This window comes from Nannobrachium achirus (genome assembly GCF_963921795.1).
Source record: "Nannobrachium achirus genome assembly, chromosome: 4".
Taxonomy (NCBI): Eukaryota; Metazoa; Chordata; class Actinopteri; order Myctophiformes; family Myctophidae; genus Nannobrachium; species Nannobrachium achirus.
This window is the reverse complement of record NC_137813.1, coordinates 42,684,053-42,706,049: the sequence shown is the minus strand read 5'-3', so window position 1 is coordinate 42,706,049 and position 21,997 is coordinate 42,684,053. Positions and strand designations below refer to the sequence as shown.

The 21,997-nt window shown below is 39.8% G+C and overlaps 1 protein-coding gene across 1 annotated transcript; it reads right to left on the bottom strand.

Moving 5' to 3' along the window:
* Positions 1 to 1,140: 1,140 nt before the first annotated feature.
* Positions 1,141 to 21,337, bottom strand: zc3h7a (zinc finger CCCH-type containing 7A). The gene is made up of 22 exons (XM_080725002.1): positions 21,199 to 21,337; positions 18,841 to 18,944; positions 15,484 to 15,523; positions 14,916 to 15,119; positions 14,336 to 14,494; positions 12,701 to 12,781; positions 12,228 to 12,315; positions 11,804 to 12,153; positions 11,403 to 11,670; positions 11,128 to 11,156; positions 10,784 to 10,934; positions 10,537 to 10,695; positions 8,095 to 8,300; positions 7,724 to 7,824; positions 7,416 to 7,597; positions 7,240 to 7,310; positions 6,229 to 6,347; positions 4,432 to 4,537; positions 4,203 to 4,311; positions 3,937 to 4,070; positions 2,375 to 2,538; positions 1,141 to 1,795 (listed from the first exon to the last, which is right to left on the bottom strand). The coding sequence occupies exons 2-22, from the start codon at positions 18,906 to 18,908 to the stop codon at positions 1,606 to 1,608; spliced, it is 2,979 nt and encodes a 992-aa protein (XP_080581128.1). The 5' UTR covers positions 18,909 to 18,944; positions 21,199 to 21,337; the 3' UTR covers positions 1,141 to 1,605.
* Positions 21,338 to 21,997: the final 660 nt, after the last annotated feature.

The following is a 21,997-nucleotide window of genomic DNA, read 5'->3' as shown; positions in this document are numbered from 1 at the left end:
TGTCAGTCTACTGTCTTATCAATAAAGGCATTAAAGTCCATAACAAATCTAAAAAAAATAAAAGTCAGTATTCAATAACCATTTGGGAAGTAATTTTAGCTGCAACCACACAGCTAGTATAAGGCCACTCAGTCCAAAATGTTCTAGCGCAGACCAAAAGCTGGTTGCAGCTCATCACAAATTACCTTTTAATGTGCCATCAATTTATAGGCAAGCCTTCAAGGGTAGGTGAAAGTGATTTCTTAAACATTGTCACACCTACATATCGACAGGTGTCAGAGGACCATCGGCTGATCATTAGAAAGACTCCCACACGGTGCACACATTCACTTGCAAATAAAAATATCAGGGATGTTTCCTTAGACCAGGGGTGGGCAACTTTGATGATGGCGAGGGCCACTATATTTCCTTCTTCACTCCAGAGGGCCACATTGCATATTGCTATGTCCTACTTTGTCATTCTAGTATCTCATATGCGTTTTGAGCTTGTAGATCGGCTATTTTTGCTTCTTTTGAATTGGAATCCTGAATAATTTTGTCATTTTTTAATTGGAATCCTGAAATTTAACATTTTGATTTCATTTCAAACATATTTAGTGATATACTCATGTTAACTTTATGAACATAAATACAAATACATTGGACATAAAAAAAATACATTTTAGTACTACTATACTAGTCATTAAGCTACTAATATAGACTGACGTAATTAAAGCAGGTCATGTTTGGAATTGTAACAGCTGAAATCAATAATATATCAGTATTCCGGTATTAACCTGCGGGCCGCATTAAGTAAAGGTGGGGGCCGCATGTGGCCCCCGGGCTGCCAGTTGCCCATGTATGCCTTAGACCGTCATCAGATCATCTTTGTTATCTCCGACGATAACTAATGAACATCTGTGTAAAGAAAAATTAAATAAATCATGTTCCCAATAAATCATTTTTATTTGCTAGTGAAAAAGATGCGCAGGAGTGCTCTCTTCTTAAACACAAGTAGAATGAATTTTGAGTCATTGATTTCATCATCTGTAGCATGCACGTTTAGTCATTTTATACACACAACTGTAGTTAAACAAATCTTTATTTGGTTTTGGTGCCCTTTACATTTGTAACACTATCAAATAAATGGAAAAAGGGTAGAATAACATAACCAAACATCTTAACTTTGAACTAAAAGTATTCCATTTTTAAAACTTCTTTGATGGGTGAAAGAAAGTCCTCAACCTATATAGGCCTCATTAAAATTAACATGATATTACAGATCAGCTGTAAATACTAGAACATGTCTGACCAGTATTTCCTCATGCCATTTTCAGACAGTCTACTGAAAGATGCATAGCAAAGCTTCTAGGGTAATCCTGAACCAATTGAAATGCCCCATGATTTCTGCTAACAAGACAGTGATGTGCCTTTGTCTTTGATCAAAGTACCCGAACATTTCGTAGGGACTGACCCAACTGCCCTGCTTTTAATTTTGTGATCATTTCCCTTCATACCATGGAGGCCCCTCAAAGCTCACACAATTCAGCAGTTTGTGCCTTACACTGCAACATAGTCTACACGTGAACATGAATATATCAACTTCCCATTATCAACTTCCCATCATTACTTAATGTCTTTAAGCAGAAAACTGTATTTACCAAAGTCATTGTCATTTGGTGCTAAAAGATGGTCTTTTCTAGCTTTGGCCAATTTCATCAAAAGGAATTCCCTGCGCTCTATCCACTCTTTAAGTTCCTGGTTCCCATGTGCCAGTTTACACAAGTTGTCCTCCGTGCAGGTGCTTTTGAGGTATCTGTAGAAATGTGAAATAAACAAACAACATAAGCAACCAAAAATCACAACATAAGCAACCAAAAATCGTATCAGTTACCAGAAGCAAATCTTTAGAGCAGGGGTCTTCAACAGGGGCCGCCAAATAGAGGACTGCCCATAAGTCCGAAGGTTCATTAGTCCGAATTTAGTTAGGGTTACTGAGGTTAGGGTTAAGCATAGTATTCTTAACAAATTCGGACTAATGAACCTTTGGACCAACGCCATGGCACCGCCAAATATTTGTTTGATAGGATCATTATTTTCAATGAACAAATTGAACCCTCGCATCCCTATTCTGAGGAGAACTTTGGCGTTGAGAGCTTGTAGATCTGCTATTTTTGGCCATTAAGTTTGGTGCAAGTATCGACGATTTAAGTGGTTAAATGTCTGAAAAAATACATCAACACAAATCCAACATAGACTATGAAATCAATGAAAATCTGCGACATAATTTTATACAAAATGTAGTGGGGTGGTCCCTGCTTTATCTCCCTCTCACCTAAGGGGTCCTTGGCCTTAAAACGTTGAAGACCCCTGCTTTAGCGATCAACAGACTTACCTTTCACAAACTCTGAAAGTGCCTGTGGGAAAACGATACTGCCAGCAGTTCTGGTCATCTTCAGAGTTGAACACTTTGTCTTTGTGTTTTTCTGAAGTGATGTGCTGCTGCCACTGCTTGTCACTGTTGCAGTTTTTACCACACAGCCAACAGTGATTACCAGCCTGTCAAACATAAAAATAATGTTTTTTAGGAATACACTCATTTAAGTTAAATTAATATATATACTTCATTGACTGGGTTCCCCCAGGGGTCTGTACTTGGTCCCTTCTTTATTGCTATACAAATATCTACAACAATATGTAGCACATCAGAGTTCAAATGAAGTTATCAAATTAAGGTAGCCTACTGCTGTTTTATTCTAGCTGGTCCAGCATTTTAAAGCTACAAGCTAAATATGTTTGACATTCACAAGGCCTGTAAATATGCACTGCATGAAAGGTTTAATTGAGACAACACAGACTAATCTGCCCACCTATGCTTCTGTTACAAATAGGACCATGAACAACACATTTTCAAATTATGGTTGAACCTTTCCACCTGCATATGCTCTCATGTAAGCAGTGGGGGGAGTGCATACACGCTTCCACACACTTCCACAGTGTAAATGCGAGTTCAGGCTCCACACTCAGGCTTCTGTCAGATGTGTTTAAACATCTTGGTACCTCCCCCTTCCACTTTAAAATCTGAATACCTATAGCCATGTGCCGCACAACAGCAGAATGACCAAACAGCATTTTGGCTGAATGGATGAATACTTGTCTTGTATGTATCGACCCGAGCAAAAATATTCTCCCTTTAGATGCTTTAGTCCGGTTGTGTGAATTGTCTTAACTCATCCACTGCTTATGACGAGCTTGACAAGCTATATTTATGGGTCCACTCTGCTTATGACGAATATGACAAGTTATCAATTAGCTTTAATAACTATAAAACAAAAAAGTATGATCGCCGATTCGCCGTCCATAGCGCTCTATGGAAGGCCGCTATTCACAAAAAACGGATCTGGATGTTCCAGACCGGAAATGGGGGGGCGGGACAACGACGCCTGTATCCTGTCTGCCGAAATCCCATCCGGTTTAATGTTACACAACACCCACGCTGGGCTCAATCGGTTTCGCTTTGGGAAATGGCAGGCTGTTTACCGTCGTAGCTTACCGTGACTGGATCGTATTGTGAATGGAATCGGTGAACCATCGTGCAATGGATTCGCGCGCGCGCCCACGTTAAAGGTAGGCAAAATCCTGGTGGTGTGGACCATTAGAAGGGTCTTAAAAATAGCGGTGGGTGAGTTAATAGACAAGGGAACGGGAGCCGGGGCCAGGTGCCACAAAGCATGGGAGAGCGGACTTGCATATTGTATAATGGGAGCTTTAAGCAAAACTTCACATTGGTGATTTGCATGTGTGGTTTAAACTATTGTATCATACTGTACCGAGACAAAAAAAAAGGGGGAAAAAAGCACTGGCGGTTGGGAAATCTAAGTAAAATAATTTCCACCATGTGAATATGGTCAAATTAAAATGTTTTGGTGCACAATACATTTAATCAGCTTTTCCTACCACTTCTTCACTGTAGTCTGTGGGCATGAGAATCTGCTTGCCATTCTCCCTAACAGACTTATTGGAGGTCTCCTCACTCCAGCCTGGCTTCTGAGACTGCAGCCACTGCTCATAAAGCTGGTCCAAATCTGGAACTTAACGATGGACAAACAGTATGACAAAGTTATCATAATGCCTAAACAGTGTGACAAAATCTTAATAAAAGCTACAGAGCATGGCATGCCAATTAAATACGTTTTAGACCATATATATGATAACACACTCACTGTTGTTATCCTTCATGTAGGTCCAAAGGTCTCTTTCCTCTGCACTATGGGCAAAGCTGCAGTTCCCAATGTATTGGCACTTCTTTCCTGCAGTCACATGCATGCAAATCTTGAGAGAGAGGGGGGAAAAGAAATATTTTCTGGTCACTATGAGTATCATGAATTAACAGGTTTTAAATAAAGAGTTTTGTGGGCAACCTTAGTGTTGTATTACGCATTATGCACATACCTCAAATTGCAAGGGGACAGGCTTTTTCGTTGGAAGTGGTCTCACAGTTGTCCACTTTTTGCGCTCAATAGAGCTAACCAGCACCACTCGTCTGTCTTTTGACCACCTGAGATGAAACAAAGGCAAGTGTCAGACGGTTACATATGAGAATCAAAAGGAGATTAATCAAAGGCTACAGAAGTTATATAATACAGTATGATATGATAAGTGACAGTGTTTCATGTTAGATCAATGCAAGCTAACTGACAGAATTACTGAGATGCATCAAAAGGTGAGTGACAGAGGTAAGGTAAGTGATATAGGGTTACATATGTGATCAATCAAGAAGATAATTGGCTTACATGATAAAAAGTAAGTGGCACAGTTACAATTTGTTCAGAGTGAAAAATCGTCCATCTGCTTACTAGGGGTTTCCCGATTCTGATTCTCGAAATTACTAACAAGCTTGTGATTCAAACCGTTCGTGACTGTCTATATTGGTTACAAAAAGTCTCTTGTGTATGTGGGTTAAAGGGTTGTTGTAGGTGGCTACTCAGATGGCATAATGGCAATGTTCATTCTAATAACTCCACGTGTAGCAACACTAATGACAAACCTAGACAGCATTGTTGTTTTTAACAGGATGTGTTCAATACAGATCCATTTTGTGCAAATGTACTTTGTAAATTAATGGAAAGACAGAAAAACAAGAACCCTAAAGAACAATTCTCTAATGATGTCGAGGTCCATCACTTATTTTAATGCATATAGCTGCTAAATAAAGAGTTATCTGTAAAAGCAGGGTCTACAGAGTGTGCGCCACAGTATATTTGAGCACACTCCAGTGGCAAGAAGGGGTTGCACTAGTAAAAAGGGCCCCAGCACTTTGCAAGTTTTGAACCATCGCCAAGACAAAACCCTGACCCCAAGTAGGTTCTGGAACCGGCTACATCAGGGGTTGCAAGAACTGTAGTCCCGGTTTCTCAAAGGTGGCATGCCGTGGTTGGTTCAGATTCCCATAGCTGCACCTGATTGGAGTGGTAGCAGATTTAAACCGGTTATGTGTTTCAGTTTAAATCTGCTGCCACACCAATCAGATGAAGCTATGGGAAACACTGAAGCGGAACCAGGTATGCTGCTTTCAGGAAACCGGGTCTACAGTTATGCACAGAGCCTACTGCATTGATGGGGAGGCTGTCCTTCCCATGGTAGAACTACAGCGGAGGAAGGGTCGACTGTATTGCAGAAAACAAATTTGCTCCTAAGCAACTGCAAATATCCATAACCACCACTACCACATGGTCAGGTTCACTTTCTGTAGAACGCATCAATGAATGGAGGGAACAAAAGGCAAACAGTTATATTATGTGAGCGCACCAATCATACACCTTGTACATTAGACTGCAAAGGCAAAATCTGCTATGACCATTCAGTGCATTATGTACTGTATCACTCTTCCTACGCTCACTTGTGATCTTTGGCACAGCTTTTCATTAGCATGTTTTTATTAACTCACTGTCTACTCTATCACGAGTTTCCCAGAGTTATTCCCGTTCTCTGACGCTGCACGCCCGAGTTTTTGGATGTTTTTGCAAAAAATTAAAAAATCAATAAGTCAAAATTATTTTAAATGTGCATCTCGCACAGTGAATGGCTTGACCACCACACAGTTTCCCAAAAAGTCATATGCATCTCCTGGCCAGGTGGGAACAAGGCCATCTAAATATCTAAATATGGACAAGTCAGAGTGATTCAGACAGCCATGTAAAGAAAAGGTTACCATTTCCCCTCACGATCTGGAGACATGTAAATACTCACGTGTGTCTGGCCTTGGCTGTACAATACTTCTTGTTCTTGTCTGCTTCAGAGAGTTGGCCATTTCTCCAACACAGTCCACAAACAAACATCATTTTCAGATGCGCCGGTCCAAACTTCCTCTGTGAATTCAGAATTTGCCAACATCAACACAATAATAATAGAAGTGATGGATATAGACTGGAACAGATGTAGCCAAATCTAAAAAGAAAAACAATAGGGCTGGGTACCGCTCACATTCTAACCAATACCCAGAATTTGGTACTGGCACCCAGTAGTACCTCTATAGGTTCTTTATTTTCTTTATCCTTTTACAACATAACTTCTGTTTTTATTAAATTAGTATCATTTTCACTTGAGACATTACACTTATTATCCAATTACAAAACATACCATGACTGTAGAATTAACAAGTCAAATCAAGGTGTTTGTGTTTATAAATACAGTAGCACACTTTTGCGCCTCAATTTTCGTATTTTAGCACGCCCATAAAATAGGGGTCCTTGAAATGTAAAACGTTTATTTACCAATATTCTTGGCAAGGAGGTTTATGACACTTTATATATTATATATGTTTTTTTTTGTTTGTTTGTTTGTTAGTTTTTTTACGGGGCAAATGTTAAATTTTGGTATGAGTGAGTCATGCAAGATACTAGTAACCAACAACACAGCGAGCCATTCATTTTGATTAAAAAGATTAACCCGAAATTTAGCACAGTAGTACTGACATAACTCTGTCAGGTTAAGATGTACAGTAAAAAGGAGTTCGGTAACAGACCCTACAGAACAGTTTTTATCCACAGTACTTTGCGTTTTTCTATGTAAGATGGTGAGCAGAAAAGAGACCATCGGATAATGCTTTTGTGCATTAGCATGCTTTTCACTTGAAGTGCAGCATTTATAATTATGCAGTGTTTTACATGCAGTTGCCACAGCCAAAACATGAGGAGGAGTAAGGCAAGTAGAATATGTAGCAAAATGATGCAGCCAACAAGAATGTGAAGTCAAATTTACCTGGCCTCCTGGCAAGGTATTTGTACTCAAAAACTTCCGTGCTTCTTGTACAATATTTTCAAACGTGATGCCTATACAAAGACACAGTCAAAGTTAATGAAAAGACAATACAAAAATAAACAATCAACAAGTAACACAACCTCACTGATTTAAATGCAGCACAACAACCGTCTTACCCATGTCCCGTTGCATCATCCAGACCTTCAACTCAATCAGGCTGTGGGCAAAGAAACAATCATCTTCTCTCACACAGCCAAAGCGCACCTCGTGACGACAAAGGTCCAGCTGGCACTGTGGATGCAAGGGTCTAATTTTAGAGTAACGCACTGTGGTTTCCTCTAAAATGTGGACCAGGCACCTGAAAAAAAAGTAGAACGTTTATATATTATAGTTACGTTTTGCCTGAATGAAAAAGAGCATCAGGTTATCTTCACAATAAACCAAACAACTTGGGGTTAGAATCTAAAAATGTTACATTGCTTACTTATTATCTTCAAAGTCATGCTTCGTCACTGGATGAGAGCAAACAGTGGGGTTGGCCTTGTTGGGCTTGCTGATTATTCTGGGCTTGTGATCAAAACACACCTGTTGACAGACATCATTTTAGAAGTTGCAATTTTGGACAAGAAGTATAAATAATTAGTCATACGTTTACAGGGACATAAGACCTAGTACATTTTCCCCAGGATGAAAATATATTGTATTTCCATACGAGTAAACCCAGATCAACAAGGCATTAAAACTAAACATATAGATAAATACACATCTGGTAAAAGGTTACTACACATCCTATCAATTGCACTAATTGGGGGAAGTCACAAATGCAACATGCTACACAAAGAGGAGATCACTCACTCTGCAGAGAAACATGAATATCCCACGGTGTTCTTGTAGGACCTTGGGGACGGTCAACTTGGCACTATAGTTGGGCCCAAAGGGATCGAACAGCAAATCCCTGTAGAGAAATCCTTTTCGCTCCAGGGTCCAAACATCAATCTCCTCCTGGCAATATGCAAATGTGCAGTGGCCAGGATATAGGCACTCTTGTCCAATGGACACTTCTGCAATAAAATATTCAATATCTTTTAAAATGTTGTATTTATTAGCCGATGCCCTTAACTAGAGCAAATCATAGGAGTAGCAACAGTAGTAATAGCTTAAAAGAGTCAAAACATGGTTCCAAAATGTGTAACAAAATCTGAAATACTAGGAAAATAAGTCGATTTCCTTTTAATTTTTTTCCACTTGCTTGATAACCTGAAATACTGCCAACAGATACTGCCAAGGAAAACTGGAAACCTGTTGGTTAAGTCACCTGGTCTTAAGGGCCAATAACTTCAAGTTATGAACATAGTTGAAATGGTAATAAACTTCAGAAAAATAAAGTGAATTGGTAGACAATGTCGTTTTTTGTTGTTGCGCGTTCACAGCCTGTATGTATTTTTTGTAGCCGTCTCCTGTCAACGAGTGATGTAAGAAATAAATGCTATCCATTTAGTTATTGGATACTGCAGTGGACCGTCTCCTCGGGCTATGGGATGGAAAGTGAAACTACATCGTCTGGGAGATGGGAACCCAAAGCCGCACTGTGTAGCATACTTCAAAGGGCCTACAAAATGTTTGATCTGGTCATATTCTAATATTAACATGCACTGCACACCATCCTATTCTCTGTGCGTCTGAGCTAATCACAGCAACTAGAGGCGAGTATTGAGTACGATTGGCTGTAAACATTTCTTACACACAACAAAAACTATGAGTACAGTATATCAGGGGTTTTCAAAGTGGTTGACGGGGCACCCTAGGGTGCCGCGAGATAATTTGATAATTTTTGGAATTTATTTGGACTCTTAAAAAAATATTTAGTGTCATTTTAGATGTATATATTTATACGTTATATTTTAAAAGTATAAAGTTATTTTCAGTCAGTTCTAACCAAAATGTCCATTATCTCAGCGCTTTCCTCACAACATAATCTCTAAAATATGCTATAAATATAAGGTTCTGAGAGTGAAAATTATGAATATAATTTAGGGGTGCCTCGGATGAAAAAAAAAAAAGAAGAAAAGGGTATATAGGGGTGCCCCAAGCCAAAAAAGTTTGGGAAGCCCTGCAGTATATCTATACTATAATTTTGGAGATGTCTGAGTGAGTGTCTGAAACAGCGTTTCTCCTCAGTGGCTGGAGCAATTGATCTGAAATCGCATCACCATTACCATATGAACACACCTGACATAACTGTGAAGCCCGTTTGTCACTTTCACAAATCGTATGCTGTATATTAGCATTTTTATGGTGTATCTATATCTATTTAGCCTACAGTACCTTTTGTGACCACACATGTTAAGGGAGGGGCGCTGTTGTTCAGGCCATGCACAATCACACACAAACCCACACACACACACACACACACACACAGGGGGGTTCTGGCCCTGTTACAGATCATGCAGATCGGTACACAGTATCTCTGTAGCCGTTAAATGGAACGGGTATTTCTTACATTGATGCTCCTACATATTAGCATGCAAGCACCAGTTAAAGTTACTTTCCATCCCTCATATACTGTGTGCACAGTGCACATCCCATAACCCACACACTGCACATCATTTCGGAGCTCATATCTTTGAACGGGTAAGGGCTAGTATTTAAAAAGAAGGAAAGGTACACATTTTAACCAACCAAAGACTAATGCCTCCCTGCTCTAGGCACTCAGCATCCACTGGATTCAGGTGCAGGTGCGTCTGACAACGAACACTGAATTAATCATGAAAAGATATTTCATGAACAAAAACTCCCACACTCTGCTCTTGCTTCAAGAGTGTCTTCTTCACACTCTTGAAGGAGGTCCAGGGGGACCGAAACGTCTGTCAATTGAAATAAAGATGAGCAGCTGTGCAAGAGCAGAGTGCGGGAGTTTTTGTTCATGAAATATCTTTTCATTATTTCTTCACTGCTTTCATTTGTTAACTTAATCACACTGCCTCATGCTACAGAAACAGGAGATGCTACGGGCCACATGGCTTCTTACTTTCTATATACTGTATTTTAGAAGTACACATTCTAAGCCTTCCTCCTCCGCACTACGAGGAAAACTGCAGCCATTGAGGCAAAGATTTTATGGATTTTGTTCAAATCATCAGGGTTAAGGCACAAGGAAATTGATGCGAGGATGAAGTTAAGTATTGGAATTTAGCTTCCATCTCGCCAACGCACTGTTGAACTTCCGGTCCTCCGGGGGCACGAGAAAAAGGGGACCCCGACAAACAATTATGAGTTCAGAAATAATAATATAGTTACCCTTGCACAGGTAATAGGGTCCAACATATTGGTTTCTCGTTGGTCTGGGTCGGATTAGCTTCCAAGATTTGTCTGGTAGATGTTTGATTCTACCAAGTAAAGCATCCTTCTTGCATTTGTGCTCTTCAGTATTTAGTGTGTAGTCTAACATCCCGGGCCCTGTAGAGATCAAACACATTAGCCACTGGACAATATTTTTTAAAGTCAGACAGCAGTGGTACTGTAAAGTTATCAAACCATTTCTCACCAGATTTGACGAAGCATTGCGAACATGCTTGTCTGAATTGATGGGTTTCTGCTAAAGGATTTTTTGCCAAGTCCACAGCTGGAGGAAGGGCTGGGTTATTGGGCATACCTACAGCCATTCCCATGGGGCTATCATGGACATGGTTGTTGACCTGAGAGACAAACAATTTCGGAAGATATACATAATATATTACCATGAATGTATATAGAGGCCATTTGATTCTTAATTAGGAACATATATTGCTATGAATGTATATAGAGGCTAGGGCTGTCACAACTATTACATAATCGTCTAATCGCAATTATTTGAGGTAATCACAATTATTTTGCATGTAGTGTACGTACCTGTGTAATGAAGGAATGCTGACCATATTCTGGGAAGGGAAACAAACGAAATGTTTCAGTTGATGTAAAATATACAATATATATGAATCAACCAGACAAAATGATCAAATGTTTTATTCTAAAACATGAATAGGGTTAAATTGCATCATTAACAATTACAGTTCACTTAAGAGAAAAACAATTGATTGACTATGGATTGTACATAAAAAAAAATGGACTGCACATTAAAACACATACAATACCAAGTAACTATGTAGAATGCTTCATAAGCTTACCTCTTGGATACTCCGATATGGAAAGCCTATCCAATGAATCCATGGGTGAGGTGAATGATTCGGGTGAGGTGAATGAATCCAACGTGTCTGCGCCTAAATATACACTTGTCCCAGACTTGTGAAATATAGGAGGCAGATTAACAGTACACGGCTGCGTCATGTTGAGATATTGGTTCATATGAGAAGGCATGTAGAATGGACTTGGCATGGAATTGCCTGAGGCAATACTGGTTGGCAAAGGAATAGGCCCCTTCATTGTGGGTATGTCCTGAAGGAAAATAAACAACAGTCATATTTCAGGTATGGGCCAAAGCAAGGGTCAACTGATTTTCACGCTGCAAGAATAAGCTGGCCCTCAAACAAGCACAAGATCGTAGTCCTACATTATTTTATGCACTAACCATGGCAGATTCTGGGGGGCCTGCTAGGTCTAGTAGATCATCAAGGTCATCGCCAATGATATCACCAATGATATCAGCTTCAAAATCTTGATGGGATTCAGGCATAGGGTAGGATGTGCTTGCTCTAGACCCATTGACCAGTGTGGGCATACAAGGAGACACCGTCTTAGGCATAGGCACAGACACAGGCACTGGAACAGGCTCGAAGTTGCAGGCCTCATTTGGAGGTACAGAAGAGATATTGCTGGGAGGAAGTTCATCCACCACTTTGTCATTCGAAGGAGAGTTCAGTGCTACTGGAGATTGGACTGGTAGTAAAATCCCACTTTCCTGAGACACCCTAGAAACATCTAAAACATGATGAAGGTGGTTAGAATTGGCCTTTGACTTAAAAGTAATTGTCTTTAAGCAAGTGATGGCTTACCTATTTCTATATCATCCACAGAAGCAGACCCAGGAGATGACCCTGATGTTTCTGAATAACTTGAATCATTCAAGACATTCAAGGCAGGCTGTTAGAGGAAAAAAGGATCGACACTGTCAGGGCACAGTGACACACTACCGTAAGTGTTATGCCCATTTAGTCTTAAATTCAGATCGTATGCTGTAAAACTTTTTAATTTTAATTAATTAAATAAATAAAAAGATCTATTCTATAAAAATCTTATAGAATAAAACAATTAATCTCTACAGCTTCTTAGTACACAGAAAATTAATGTTCTGGTCAGGACAGTTTTCTTTTTCAATCAGGAGAGAAAAACCACAAAGGATACAGGATAGACAGGTGATGAAACAAAGAAATGAGAATTTGAATTGGAAGACAATGAAATTGAGCTTTAACATTTAAACCAAAACAATCACTTGCAGCACCTTTAATCAAAGACATACTATACATACCTTACTCCTAACATAAGCTTTACGGATTTTCAATCCCAGCAATTTGGCAAGGTCCTGAGTCAATTGTATGACATTGGGATCCTAGGGAAACAAAAACTTTTTTTATTTGGTATTGTTAAAAATACTTAAGACAATACTGAGTTATTACCACACTGGGGGTCCTTGAAATTAAAAGGTTTGAGAACCACTGGGCTATAATGTCCAAATAGACAATTGGGGGTTGTTGTCTGAAGAATGCTTTCAGACATATTTAGAGTCAGTGACAGGTTCACAGGTGAGGAACCCGCCTGGGCATGCCCATGGGGTTCACGCTGTTTTTCTCCTTATCTAGGAACAGACCTTGAGCTCAGATTCTATTCAAGAGCTTGTTTATTTCTGTTCAAAAAGAGTATTACTGATCATTTTTTTAATTACTAAACAGCATTTCCCCTCCACCACACCTTAATTATTATCTAATGTATTATTGTGGTTATTTTACTTTTGTTTTAGATGGATGACTCGGTTTTATAAACTAAACTAAAGTTATATCATTTTGCTGTAGGCCTACGGTCGCTTCATGTTACACACAGGAGAAGAGAGAGTCAATTTGTGTTTGTTTTTAATAAACAAATCATCAATAACTGCATCTTGTGCAGGGATGCATTAGGTCTCACGGAGGGGAAAGACATCTTGTGCACAATTGTCTCTGCCAGGCCAGCAGGTTAGTAATGCTTAGTATCTCCGATCATGAATAACGAAAGTGCAAGTATAAATCTGTCGTCATCCATTTCTACGGGGTGTAATCAGTCACAGAGAATGTGGTGCTGATGCAAAACAGCTGGTAGGATTCACTTTTCCACATCCAGCAAGCTATCCAAATGACGCACCATGAAAGATGTACACCTACTACAGACTAGATGTAAGATTTGAGTTATAACTTCACTATATTCAGCTGGTGCAACCCTTAAAATGTTACCAAAAATGTGTTATTTTCTTACTTAGATGGTGCAGGAGCTACACTGTCATTCTTGTGGCCACAATAACTAACTGAACGACTCCATGTCACAAATCTTCTGTTAATTGTCTTCAATTTTCTGTGTGAGTTTAGCATGAATGGAAGGGAAATTTTCAGTTCAACTGATGAGGCAGGCTGCCCCACAGAGATGATTATTTGAAAAGGTACAGGTACTATCAAGGTCGTGGTCTGAATGGTTGTGTGGATTTTCAATAAAGTTGGTGAAAATGATCAGTTGGCTGCCCTAAGAGATCATCAACTTTTGGTTAGAAAATATCAAAATCAAGTGACATCTCTGTCAGTAGCTCGAGTGTAAACTGAGACATGGTCATGACTCGTGGCTCATCCGGAATCATGTGCTTGTTAATTATTGTATGGAACCATGGTTCCCTGTATATAGGAAAATACATTAAAGGGAAACAGATTGTGAACCTACATTTAATAGTTCTGATATGAACTTTATGTAATGTTGACGCCACAAAGCGATAACGTAAAACATGTCATTTTGCATCATCGGGCGTACGAAGTGTATGCTTTAAGTTAACCAAAGCGCTTTGAAAACTGGATATGCACATGACATACAGTATGTTCAACTGAAATAACCTTGTGGCATGTGTAGGGTAACAAATCACATCTCTCACCTGAGGCACTCCTAGAGAACACTTGGCAACAGCCTCATAGGCCTCTTGATGTCTCCCCAGTTCCTTCAAGGACTTTGCTTTTCTGTACAATGCTTTGTAGTTTCCTTCATTCAACTGAAGTGCCTTTTCACAGTCTTCTAATGCCTGGTCATAGATCCCCTAGGGGAAATAAATTAAAATGACGGTGTAATTGTTCTACCTGTTCACAACATAATTGAATGGTGTCATGTGGTTTGAAATATATTGTGGGACAGGAAAGGTATGGAAGCTATGATGTAGCATGTAACGAACACATTTTTGGAGACAGTGACTAAACAGAATGTAGTTTTCTTCCCCCCTTTCAGATAATGTTACTGCCTAACCATTCATTGATATTGTTATTATTATTATTATCATTATTATTAGATACTGTAGTGTAGATGTAGTAGAACAGACATTTAATTATGATAACATCAACTGAGGGAAAACTATAGAAACACAGAATAACACTTCATTGCCATACTGTACGTTATGGTTAGTAACAACATCCTTTCATCTCGTAGGATCGGCATGTGTATATGTGCAATCACAATTTCCTTACCGGTACAATATTCAAGTATGCTGCAGCACGATTTGCATACAACTTTTCTAGTAGTCCTGATGGAACAGCGATGTCTTCAGAATCTGCATATTCTGCGATACTCAAGGCCTCAGTGTACATTTCAATGGATTTTGTCCATTCCCCTTCATTAAACACATCATTTCCTTCTCCAAAAAGATTCCACACAAGGTCTTCAATGAACACCTGAATAAATAAAATAATGTGTTAAAATATTACATTGGAAATCGTGCATATAATAACTGATTTGCCTTTGAAATCGTGTACATTTTTCAGGTCAGGACAACAACTTCATCCAATCAAGAGAGAACTCATACAGGATAAACAAGTAAAACCGAAATGATGAGAAAGAAATAAAATACAAGACGACAAAATTGGAACTGGATCACAAGCTGATAAAATGATCTTTGTGAGTTCTCTCCCCTGACTGGATGACATTTGTAGCCCATCTCGAGAGATGGGGAGACCACTGAATAAACACTATGTATAGTAATGATTACTATCAGAATATAGAGCTTTCACCTGAAGAATAGAAATGTGTTATCCTTACCTCGTACTGCTCTTGAGTTCCAGGAAAAGGCAGGGTTGATCTAAATGCAAAGAAGTTTAAACTTAGCGATCTTACTGTGACAATACAATAACCACCATTGAGAAATACAGTACAGTATGTGCATCTTGGTTTTTTTCTCTCTCCCCAAAAATGAAGATTCTTTCAAGAAATACAAAACAGGAAAGTCAGACCCAACATAATGCTTTCAGTAGACTCTGGCCATAACGGGTTCCTCAGGTTCCATGTTCCTCCCTAACCCTAAGGTAAGGGGAGAATATAGAACCTGGGGAACATAAGGACAGGGGTTGACACTAAGGTCTCATTGACACTTGCCCGTCGGGCAAGTACAGGTCATGTTCTACTTGCCCAAAGGTCATGCCCACTTGCCCAAACTCGTCCATTATAAAATGATAGGTAAAATGAATTGAATTACTGTTCAATTTAACACATATCTTTTTTTTTTACTTTCTGGGGCTGTGTGATAAAAAATGGGTATGGGTTCACACTTGTTATTTTATATTTTTAAGTGTAGCAACGGTGAAAACAGCACATTATAGGTAAACAGTGTTCTTATTTTACATTCCACAGACCAGAAGACGGCTCTGTCCACGTTCAGGTGTTTAGACAGATATCTGGTGTTTATAGACAGTTGTTGCGTTCCCTCTCAAATGAGCACTTGCCCGGTCGGGCAACCTGAAAGTAAACTTCACCTGCCCAAGAGTTTTATTTACCTTCCAGGGGCAGGTGGGCAAGCCTTAGTGTCAATGCCTGTAAGGATGACCCCTGTATAACTGTAGGCTACTCTTGGTTTTCCACGTGGCAACGTGTTTGAACCAGAAGCACTAATGACACCTTCATGTGTGTTCCCGGAACATTGTCTGTCTGCTGCACCAATCAAACAAAGCTATTAGGACGGGGGCCAATTCTGAAATTGGCACAAAATGGTACCACCCAAGGTGACCGTACATTTTTTACATTTTTGACTTCCTACATGTCTCTAGTTTACATTTTGGTATGATAACCCTTTCTGAGACCCAGCTTAATTGATGTTATCAGCCGCTAGAGTCGGTCTCCCATCGACTTTCTATACAGGAGGAAAATACCCAGAAAAGTTTTTTTTTCTGGGTATTTAAGTGGGATGTGAGGGGTCTAACTAGGGGTTTGTCATGATGCTGAATCCATTGCAGGCATTTGTTTTGCACAAAAAACATTCCGTGGGCTAGAAATGGCCTCAGAAAACAATACACGTATGGGTGAGTATTCATGTTTTTTCTCGTGCTAATCAGTCTAAAAGTGCAACATTTTGCACAGATGTAGCTCAGGGCATGCTCTAATGATTTAGCTAGGGCGCCCGAGTCTGCGACATTCGGGGTCGCCACAGCGGCCAAATCAAGTTGGGCTCCCATCGACTTTAGTGATGAAAAGTGATGAGTCATCACTTTTCAGAGTTCTGTAGGTGCTGTGGTGACCCCGAAGGTCGCCGACTCGGGCGCCCTATCTAAATCATTAGAGCATGCCCTGGAGCTACATCTGTGCAAAATTTTGCACTTTTAGACTGATTAGCACGAGAAAAAAAACCCTAAGGCCTCCGGCTAACATGAATACTCACCCATACGTGTATTGTTTTCTGAGGCCATTTCTAGCCCACGGAATGTTTTTTGTGCAAAACAAATGCCTGCAATGGATTCAGCATCATGACAAACCCCTAGTTAGACCCCTCACATCCCACTTAAATACCCAGAAAAAAAAACTTTTCTGGGTATTTTCCTCCTGTATAGAAAGTCGATGGGAGACCGACTCTAGCGGCTGATAACATCAATTAAGCTGGGTCTCAGAAAGGGTTATCATACCAAAATGTAAACTAGAGACATGTACGAAGACGAAAATGTAAAAAACGTACGTCACCTTGGGTGGTACCAATTTGTGCCAATTTCAGAATTGGCCCCCGTCCTATATGAGAAGTGAATCAGAAGAAGAAACTAAAAGCCACCATCTGGAAACTCAGGACTATAGAAATTCACAGAACCTGTTCCTTTGTACAGATTCCTAATGACTAAGGAGGCCTTCTCTGTGGCCCATTAAATCCATTAAGACCTGAGGCCGATTTTACAAATTACTTCTAAAATCAGTAGTTCTCACACTTTTTTCAAAAATGTTCAAAAATAGCAGATGTTCAAGCTCGCAGCACAGCACCAAGTGACACACTGAACTTGTCCAACGGACAAGTACACCTTTAACTAACTTGTCCATAAAGATTTATTAGCTGTCCCAGACAACAGAACAAGCCTTAATGTCATGCCCTGCAATGACATCTTAAAACCCCAATATTATGCTCTTTTCTTCATTAATACATCTGACAATTGTCTCTCACAGCTTATGTTGTAAAATGATGATCCATGTTTATCTCATGATAATTTCTCAGGGATTGACAGTTAGTAATGCATGCACCAATTGTGTCACTTTAACACATCTTGCATAGTTGCATACAATATGCATCAGAATGTCCTCTGTATTTAAATGTTATTTGTGATAAGATACAATCTGAATGTAGCCGAGTACATCATTTTCCTTCTACAAGATTTAGTGGTTCTGATCAGAAACCATCAAACAGTTATAGTACATCTCGGTATAAAACAGAACAAAAACAAAGCATAACCTGTTGACCTAGCCCTAGGCTATTAGGCTTGTAAATCTGAAAATTGGTTCAGGAAAGCATTCCCTTGACAACAAGTGCCATGTTTCGTCTGTTTCAAGTACAGTCTCAGTGTAGGCTAATGATCCATCTAACTAAGCCTGGAACCCATACTGCAAACGTGATCTAAATAAGATGCCATAACTTCCAGAACACCTGCCCAATTCTGCTGATGAATACTTTGTTGATTCTATGTTGCCAATTTAGAGGCTGTCTTTACTGATGCTAGAAATAAATAGTCTGCATGGTCAACTCATGTACTGTTAACTTCATGCTAGCACACAGAAACCCCAACAGTAAACAAATGAAAATGGACCACCAGCTAATGTCATTGGCTTCAGATGTGTTTACCTATCAAATCTATAGTGTGTCAAAATGTCTGCTGTGAAAAAGATCTATTATAAGTCACAACTTAATAAATAAGGATCCCCAATTTTTGCTCACAAATCAAATTAGGTTATAACTGCACAGTGAAATCCTCTGTGTTAATGTATCCATTTGTAATTTTTTAGAGTGTAATCACCCAACCAAAGAGAATAACCAAATGTAACCCATATGGTTACATTTTTTGTACTCTCTCAGAGTAAAATGAACACTGACTGAACTGAGGATTTTACTGTGTGAACGTAAACAGGTGAAAAGCCACATTGAAGAAGGCAACTTACTGAATGAACTGTAGTCCTTTCTGAATCTCATGCCAGCGACTCCGTCTGTCCTGACACGCTCCAGACATGTTCGCGTGTTGATATCAGGTCCTGGGAGTCAGTACCTACAATATTGACATAAAAACAACAGTCATTGTCTTTTGGGAAAAGAATAATTAAACTTCCCCCATCTACCGTCCAAAGTAAAATCCTCAATGTTAATTTATCAACTTCAACTTATCAAGTTATTAACAAAAGACTTATGGACTGTCTAACCCATCCAGTGATGTGAAGGTGGGGTTTGTTTACATACAGAAATGTAACCAAATTGGTCTTTGAGGTTTCCCTGCAAAATTAACAATTGATGTTGCTAACTTCTAGCAAGTGACATCAAACTGTTCATTTTGACAGTGACAAGAAAAGACAATGACAAAGACAGTAAAGAATGACTTATCAGATCGTAGAGGTTTCACTCTGCGTTCTCTCATCTACAAAATGCAGCACAGTGTGATACAATATAGTATAGAGTAGACAGATACAGAATTCTGTACTAAATCAAATCCGCAACATAGAACATCTAATATGGGGTCCTGGCACAAAATCTTTGTCCTAATAATACCATTTTGGGGTTCGTTTGAGAACCACTAATTTAAGCACTGGGGATGTTGTTGCATATTTACAATGGTTTCATTGTAGTTGTTTGAAAACTACTGGTGCACACAACATTTGATATTAGTAACTTAAGAGTGTATAAATGTAGCCAAATTGACCCGTTAGCTACTATCAGACTCGGAGTTAAACTATAACTACCAACAAAACTTACTGAAGATAATATTTACAACACGGTTTAAATCCCAACATGACATGATGAGTCTTGATAGTCTCTGCTTCCGCATTCATTGAGTAGACAGTGACGACATTTCCCAATAATTTACAAGAGGAGAAGCGAAAGTATGTGATATATTTAATTTCTCACTAACGAACCAATAACTTAAAACAAAATACATAAAATATCTGTTTTAAACGTTTATGCAAGTTTCAAGAACGTCCTCTTGAAGGCTCCAGCACAGCAGTGACAGTACATGTCAGTTAACTTAAACACACGTGTTAAACGGTAACGGCTAAAGAGACGTTACCCCGCTTGGACAATATGAACTATGAACACGTGTTCTAACGTCCAGCGAAATGACTAATCATCAAAGTAACGTTAACGACGTTACCATCATTTCCTTATCAAACGTTGCCCCTTCCTGATAGCTAACATGCTAAATGCTATATCATTAGCTTCCCCTTCCTTCGCCTACCCCCGTTTATTTATTTATATGTATTTGTAATAACGTATGTTCGCCGAGCGAGCCCCACAACAACATAATAGGTATTTTGAATCAGAGATAAAGAAAAACGTTATTTCTGTTAAAAGCGCTTGGCGTTTCCCCCCTTCAGTGCAGCAGCTGGGCACAGTGGGCAGTGGGGCTCACGCTAGCTCTGGTCCATATGCTACGTTACAGATGAGCCCTTGTTCTCAAAGCCGCGGTAGCCCAGACTGGTCAGCCACTCGTCTGTGGTAAAAAGAAAAAATACACTTTCGCTACTCGCCAAAACAAAGACTGTTCTAAGATGTTGAAAGCCTACTTTATCTAGTGGGAACACTCCGAGCCCCCCATCTCACGTCTAAAATACACCTTTTGGCCAGAAAATAAAATATTTCACAGGGGGTTTTAGCTACTCCACTGCGCCCTCTACAGATCTTGTCAATAGAAAATTCAATTGACCAGATTTTGCCTTCGGGTGAAATATTCTCTTTTCTGGCTAAACAAACGCATTTTAGACGTGAGGTGGGGGGCTCAGAGTGTTCCCACTAATGAAAGTAGGCTTTCAACTCCCTAAAACCGTCTTTGTTTTGGTGAGCGAAACTGTATTTTTTATTTTGACTACAGACGAGATGGTGCGCAGCCTTTCCTGCGGGCGCAAGGGATCGTCGGTGACATAGCTTTTAAAGAGAACTCCTTCACACGTTATGAACCAGAGCTATGCTCGCACGACGAGTCGAAGTATATGTTAATTTAGGGCTGATGTTAGCTGCTCTGCGACGAAGACAATCATGTGAACCGTCTTCGTTAATTAAAAACACAGATCCATCTCTGATCATAATGATAGATGATTTGTGATAAATTCGATTGACAGGTTATTTATTCCGGCGCACCCGTTTCCTGCCTCGCAATGTGTTCTTGCTGTTCTAGGAAGTAACGTTAAACAAAGCGAAGGCATGTTTGTCTGTCTGTCTTTCTTCTCCCAAGTTAGTCACAACGCAAACAATGGCCCGGCCGACTGTCAGAAATGACACCAGCGGGCCACAAACGGCCAGAATCGCATACTTACATGAATGGATCGCAGTGTCTGATAGTGTGCCGTTGTAACATGCGCTGCTATCTGTAGGGAAAACTGGGCGCAAATCGTCTTTTAGCTCAAAGTGTTGTAGCTAATGTTAATGTAGACGTGCTGCTTCTGTCGCTAAAGGCCGCGCTTCTCCCTTTTCTTCTCATGACATTTCAGGGCAGTGTACACGCATCTCAGCTGCATTGCTGCCCCGACTGGTATTGCAGGAAAGTGCAGTTGAAATGTGACTAGTGGTTCTCCAACTTTTTCAGGTCAAGGACCCCCAAGGCCCCAAATTGACACTTATTATCCTGCAGTGCAGACCCCCATTTCAAAAGATATGACAGCAGGCAGCAGCCAGGGAGGGACCCCCAAATTGACACTTATTAGCCCGCACACCCCCATTTGAAAATATTTGCCAGGGACCCCCATAAGAGAATAATTATGTTTAAGGCTCGCAGTGATTCTTAACCATTTTAATTTCAAAGACCCTAGTTTGACATCCACAAGGCTACAGTACGGTACGGACCCCCATTTAATGGCATTTATATCTCTGGGACCTCAATATACAAATATACAATACATTTGTAGCCTACTCTCTTAGAGTTACAGACCCGTAAGGGTCCATTTGGTTCCTGAATCCTGACTATCTATTATTTAGCTGGGGACCCCCTGGAACTCGCTCAAGGACCCCACTTTGAGAACCAATGCTTGTAGGCATATTGATTGTTATAAAATTGTCACATTTTCCTCTTATGTGTTGTATTAAACAAATCAACCATTTTAAGTTTTACTGTCTTGT

Coding starts and splice junctions, on each gene's coding strand:
- zc3h7a (XM_080725002.1), bottom strand. CDS start 18,908: ATGTCTGGAGCGTGTCAGGACAGACGGAGTCGCTGGCATGAGATTCAG. Junction 10,935..11,127: donor AGCATTCCTTCATTACACAG/GTACGTACACTA, acceptor TTTGTCTCTCAG/GTCAACAACCATGTCCATGA. Junction 4,071..4,202: donor CTACATGAAGGATAACAACA/GTGAGTGTGTTA, acceptor TCCATCGTTAAG/TTCCAGATTTGGACCAGCTT.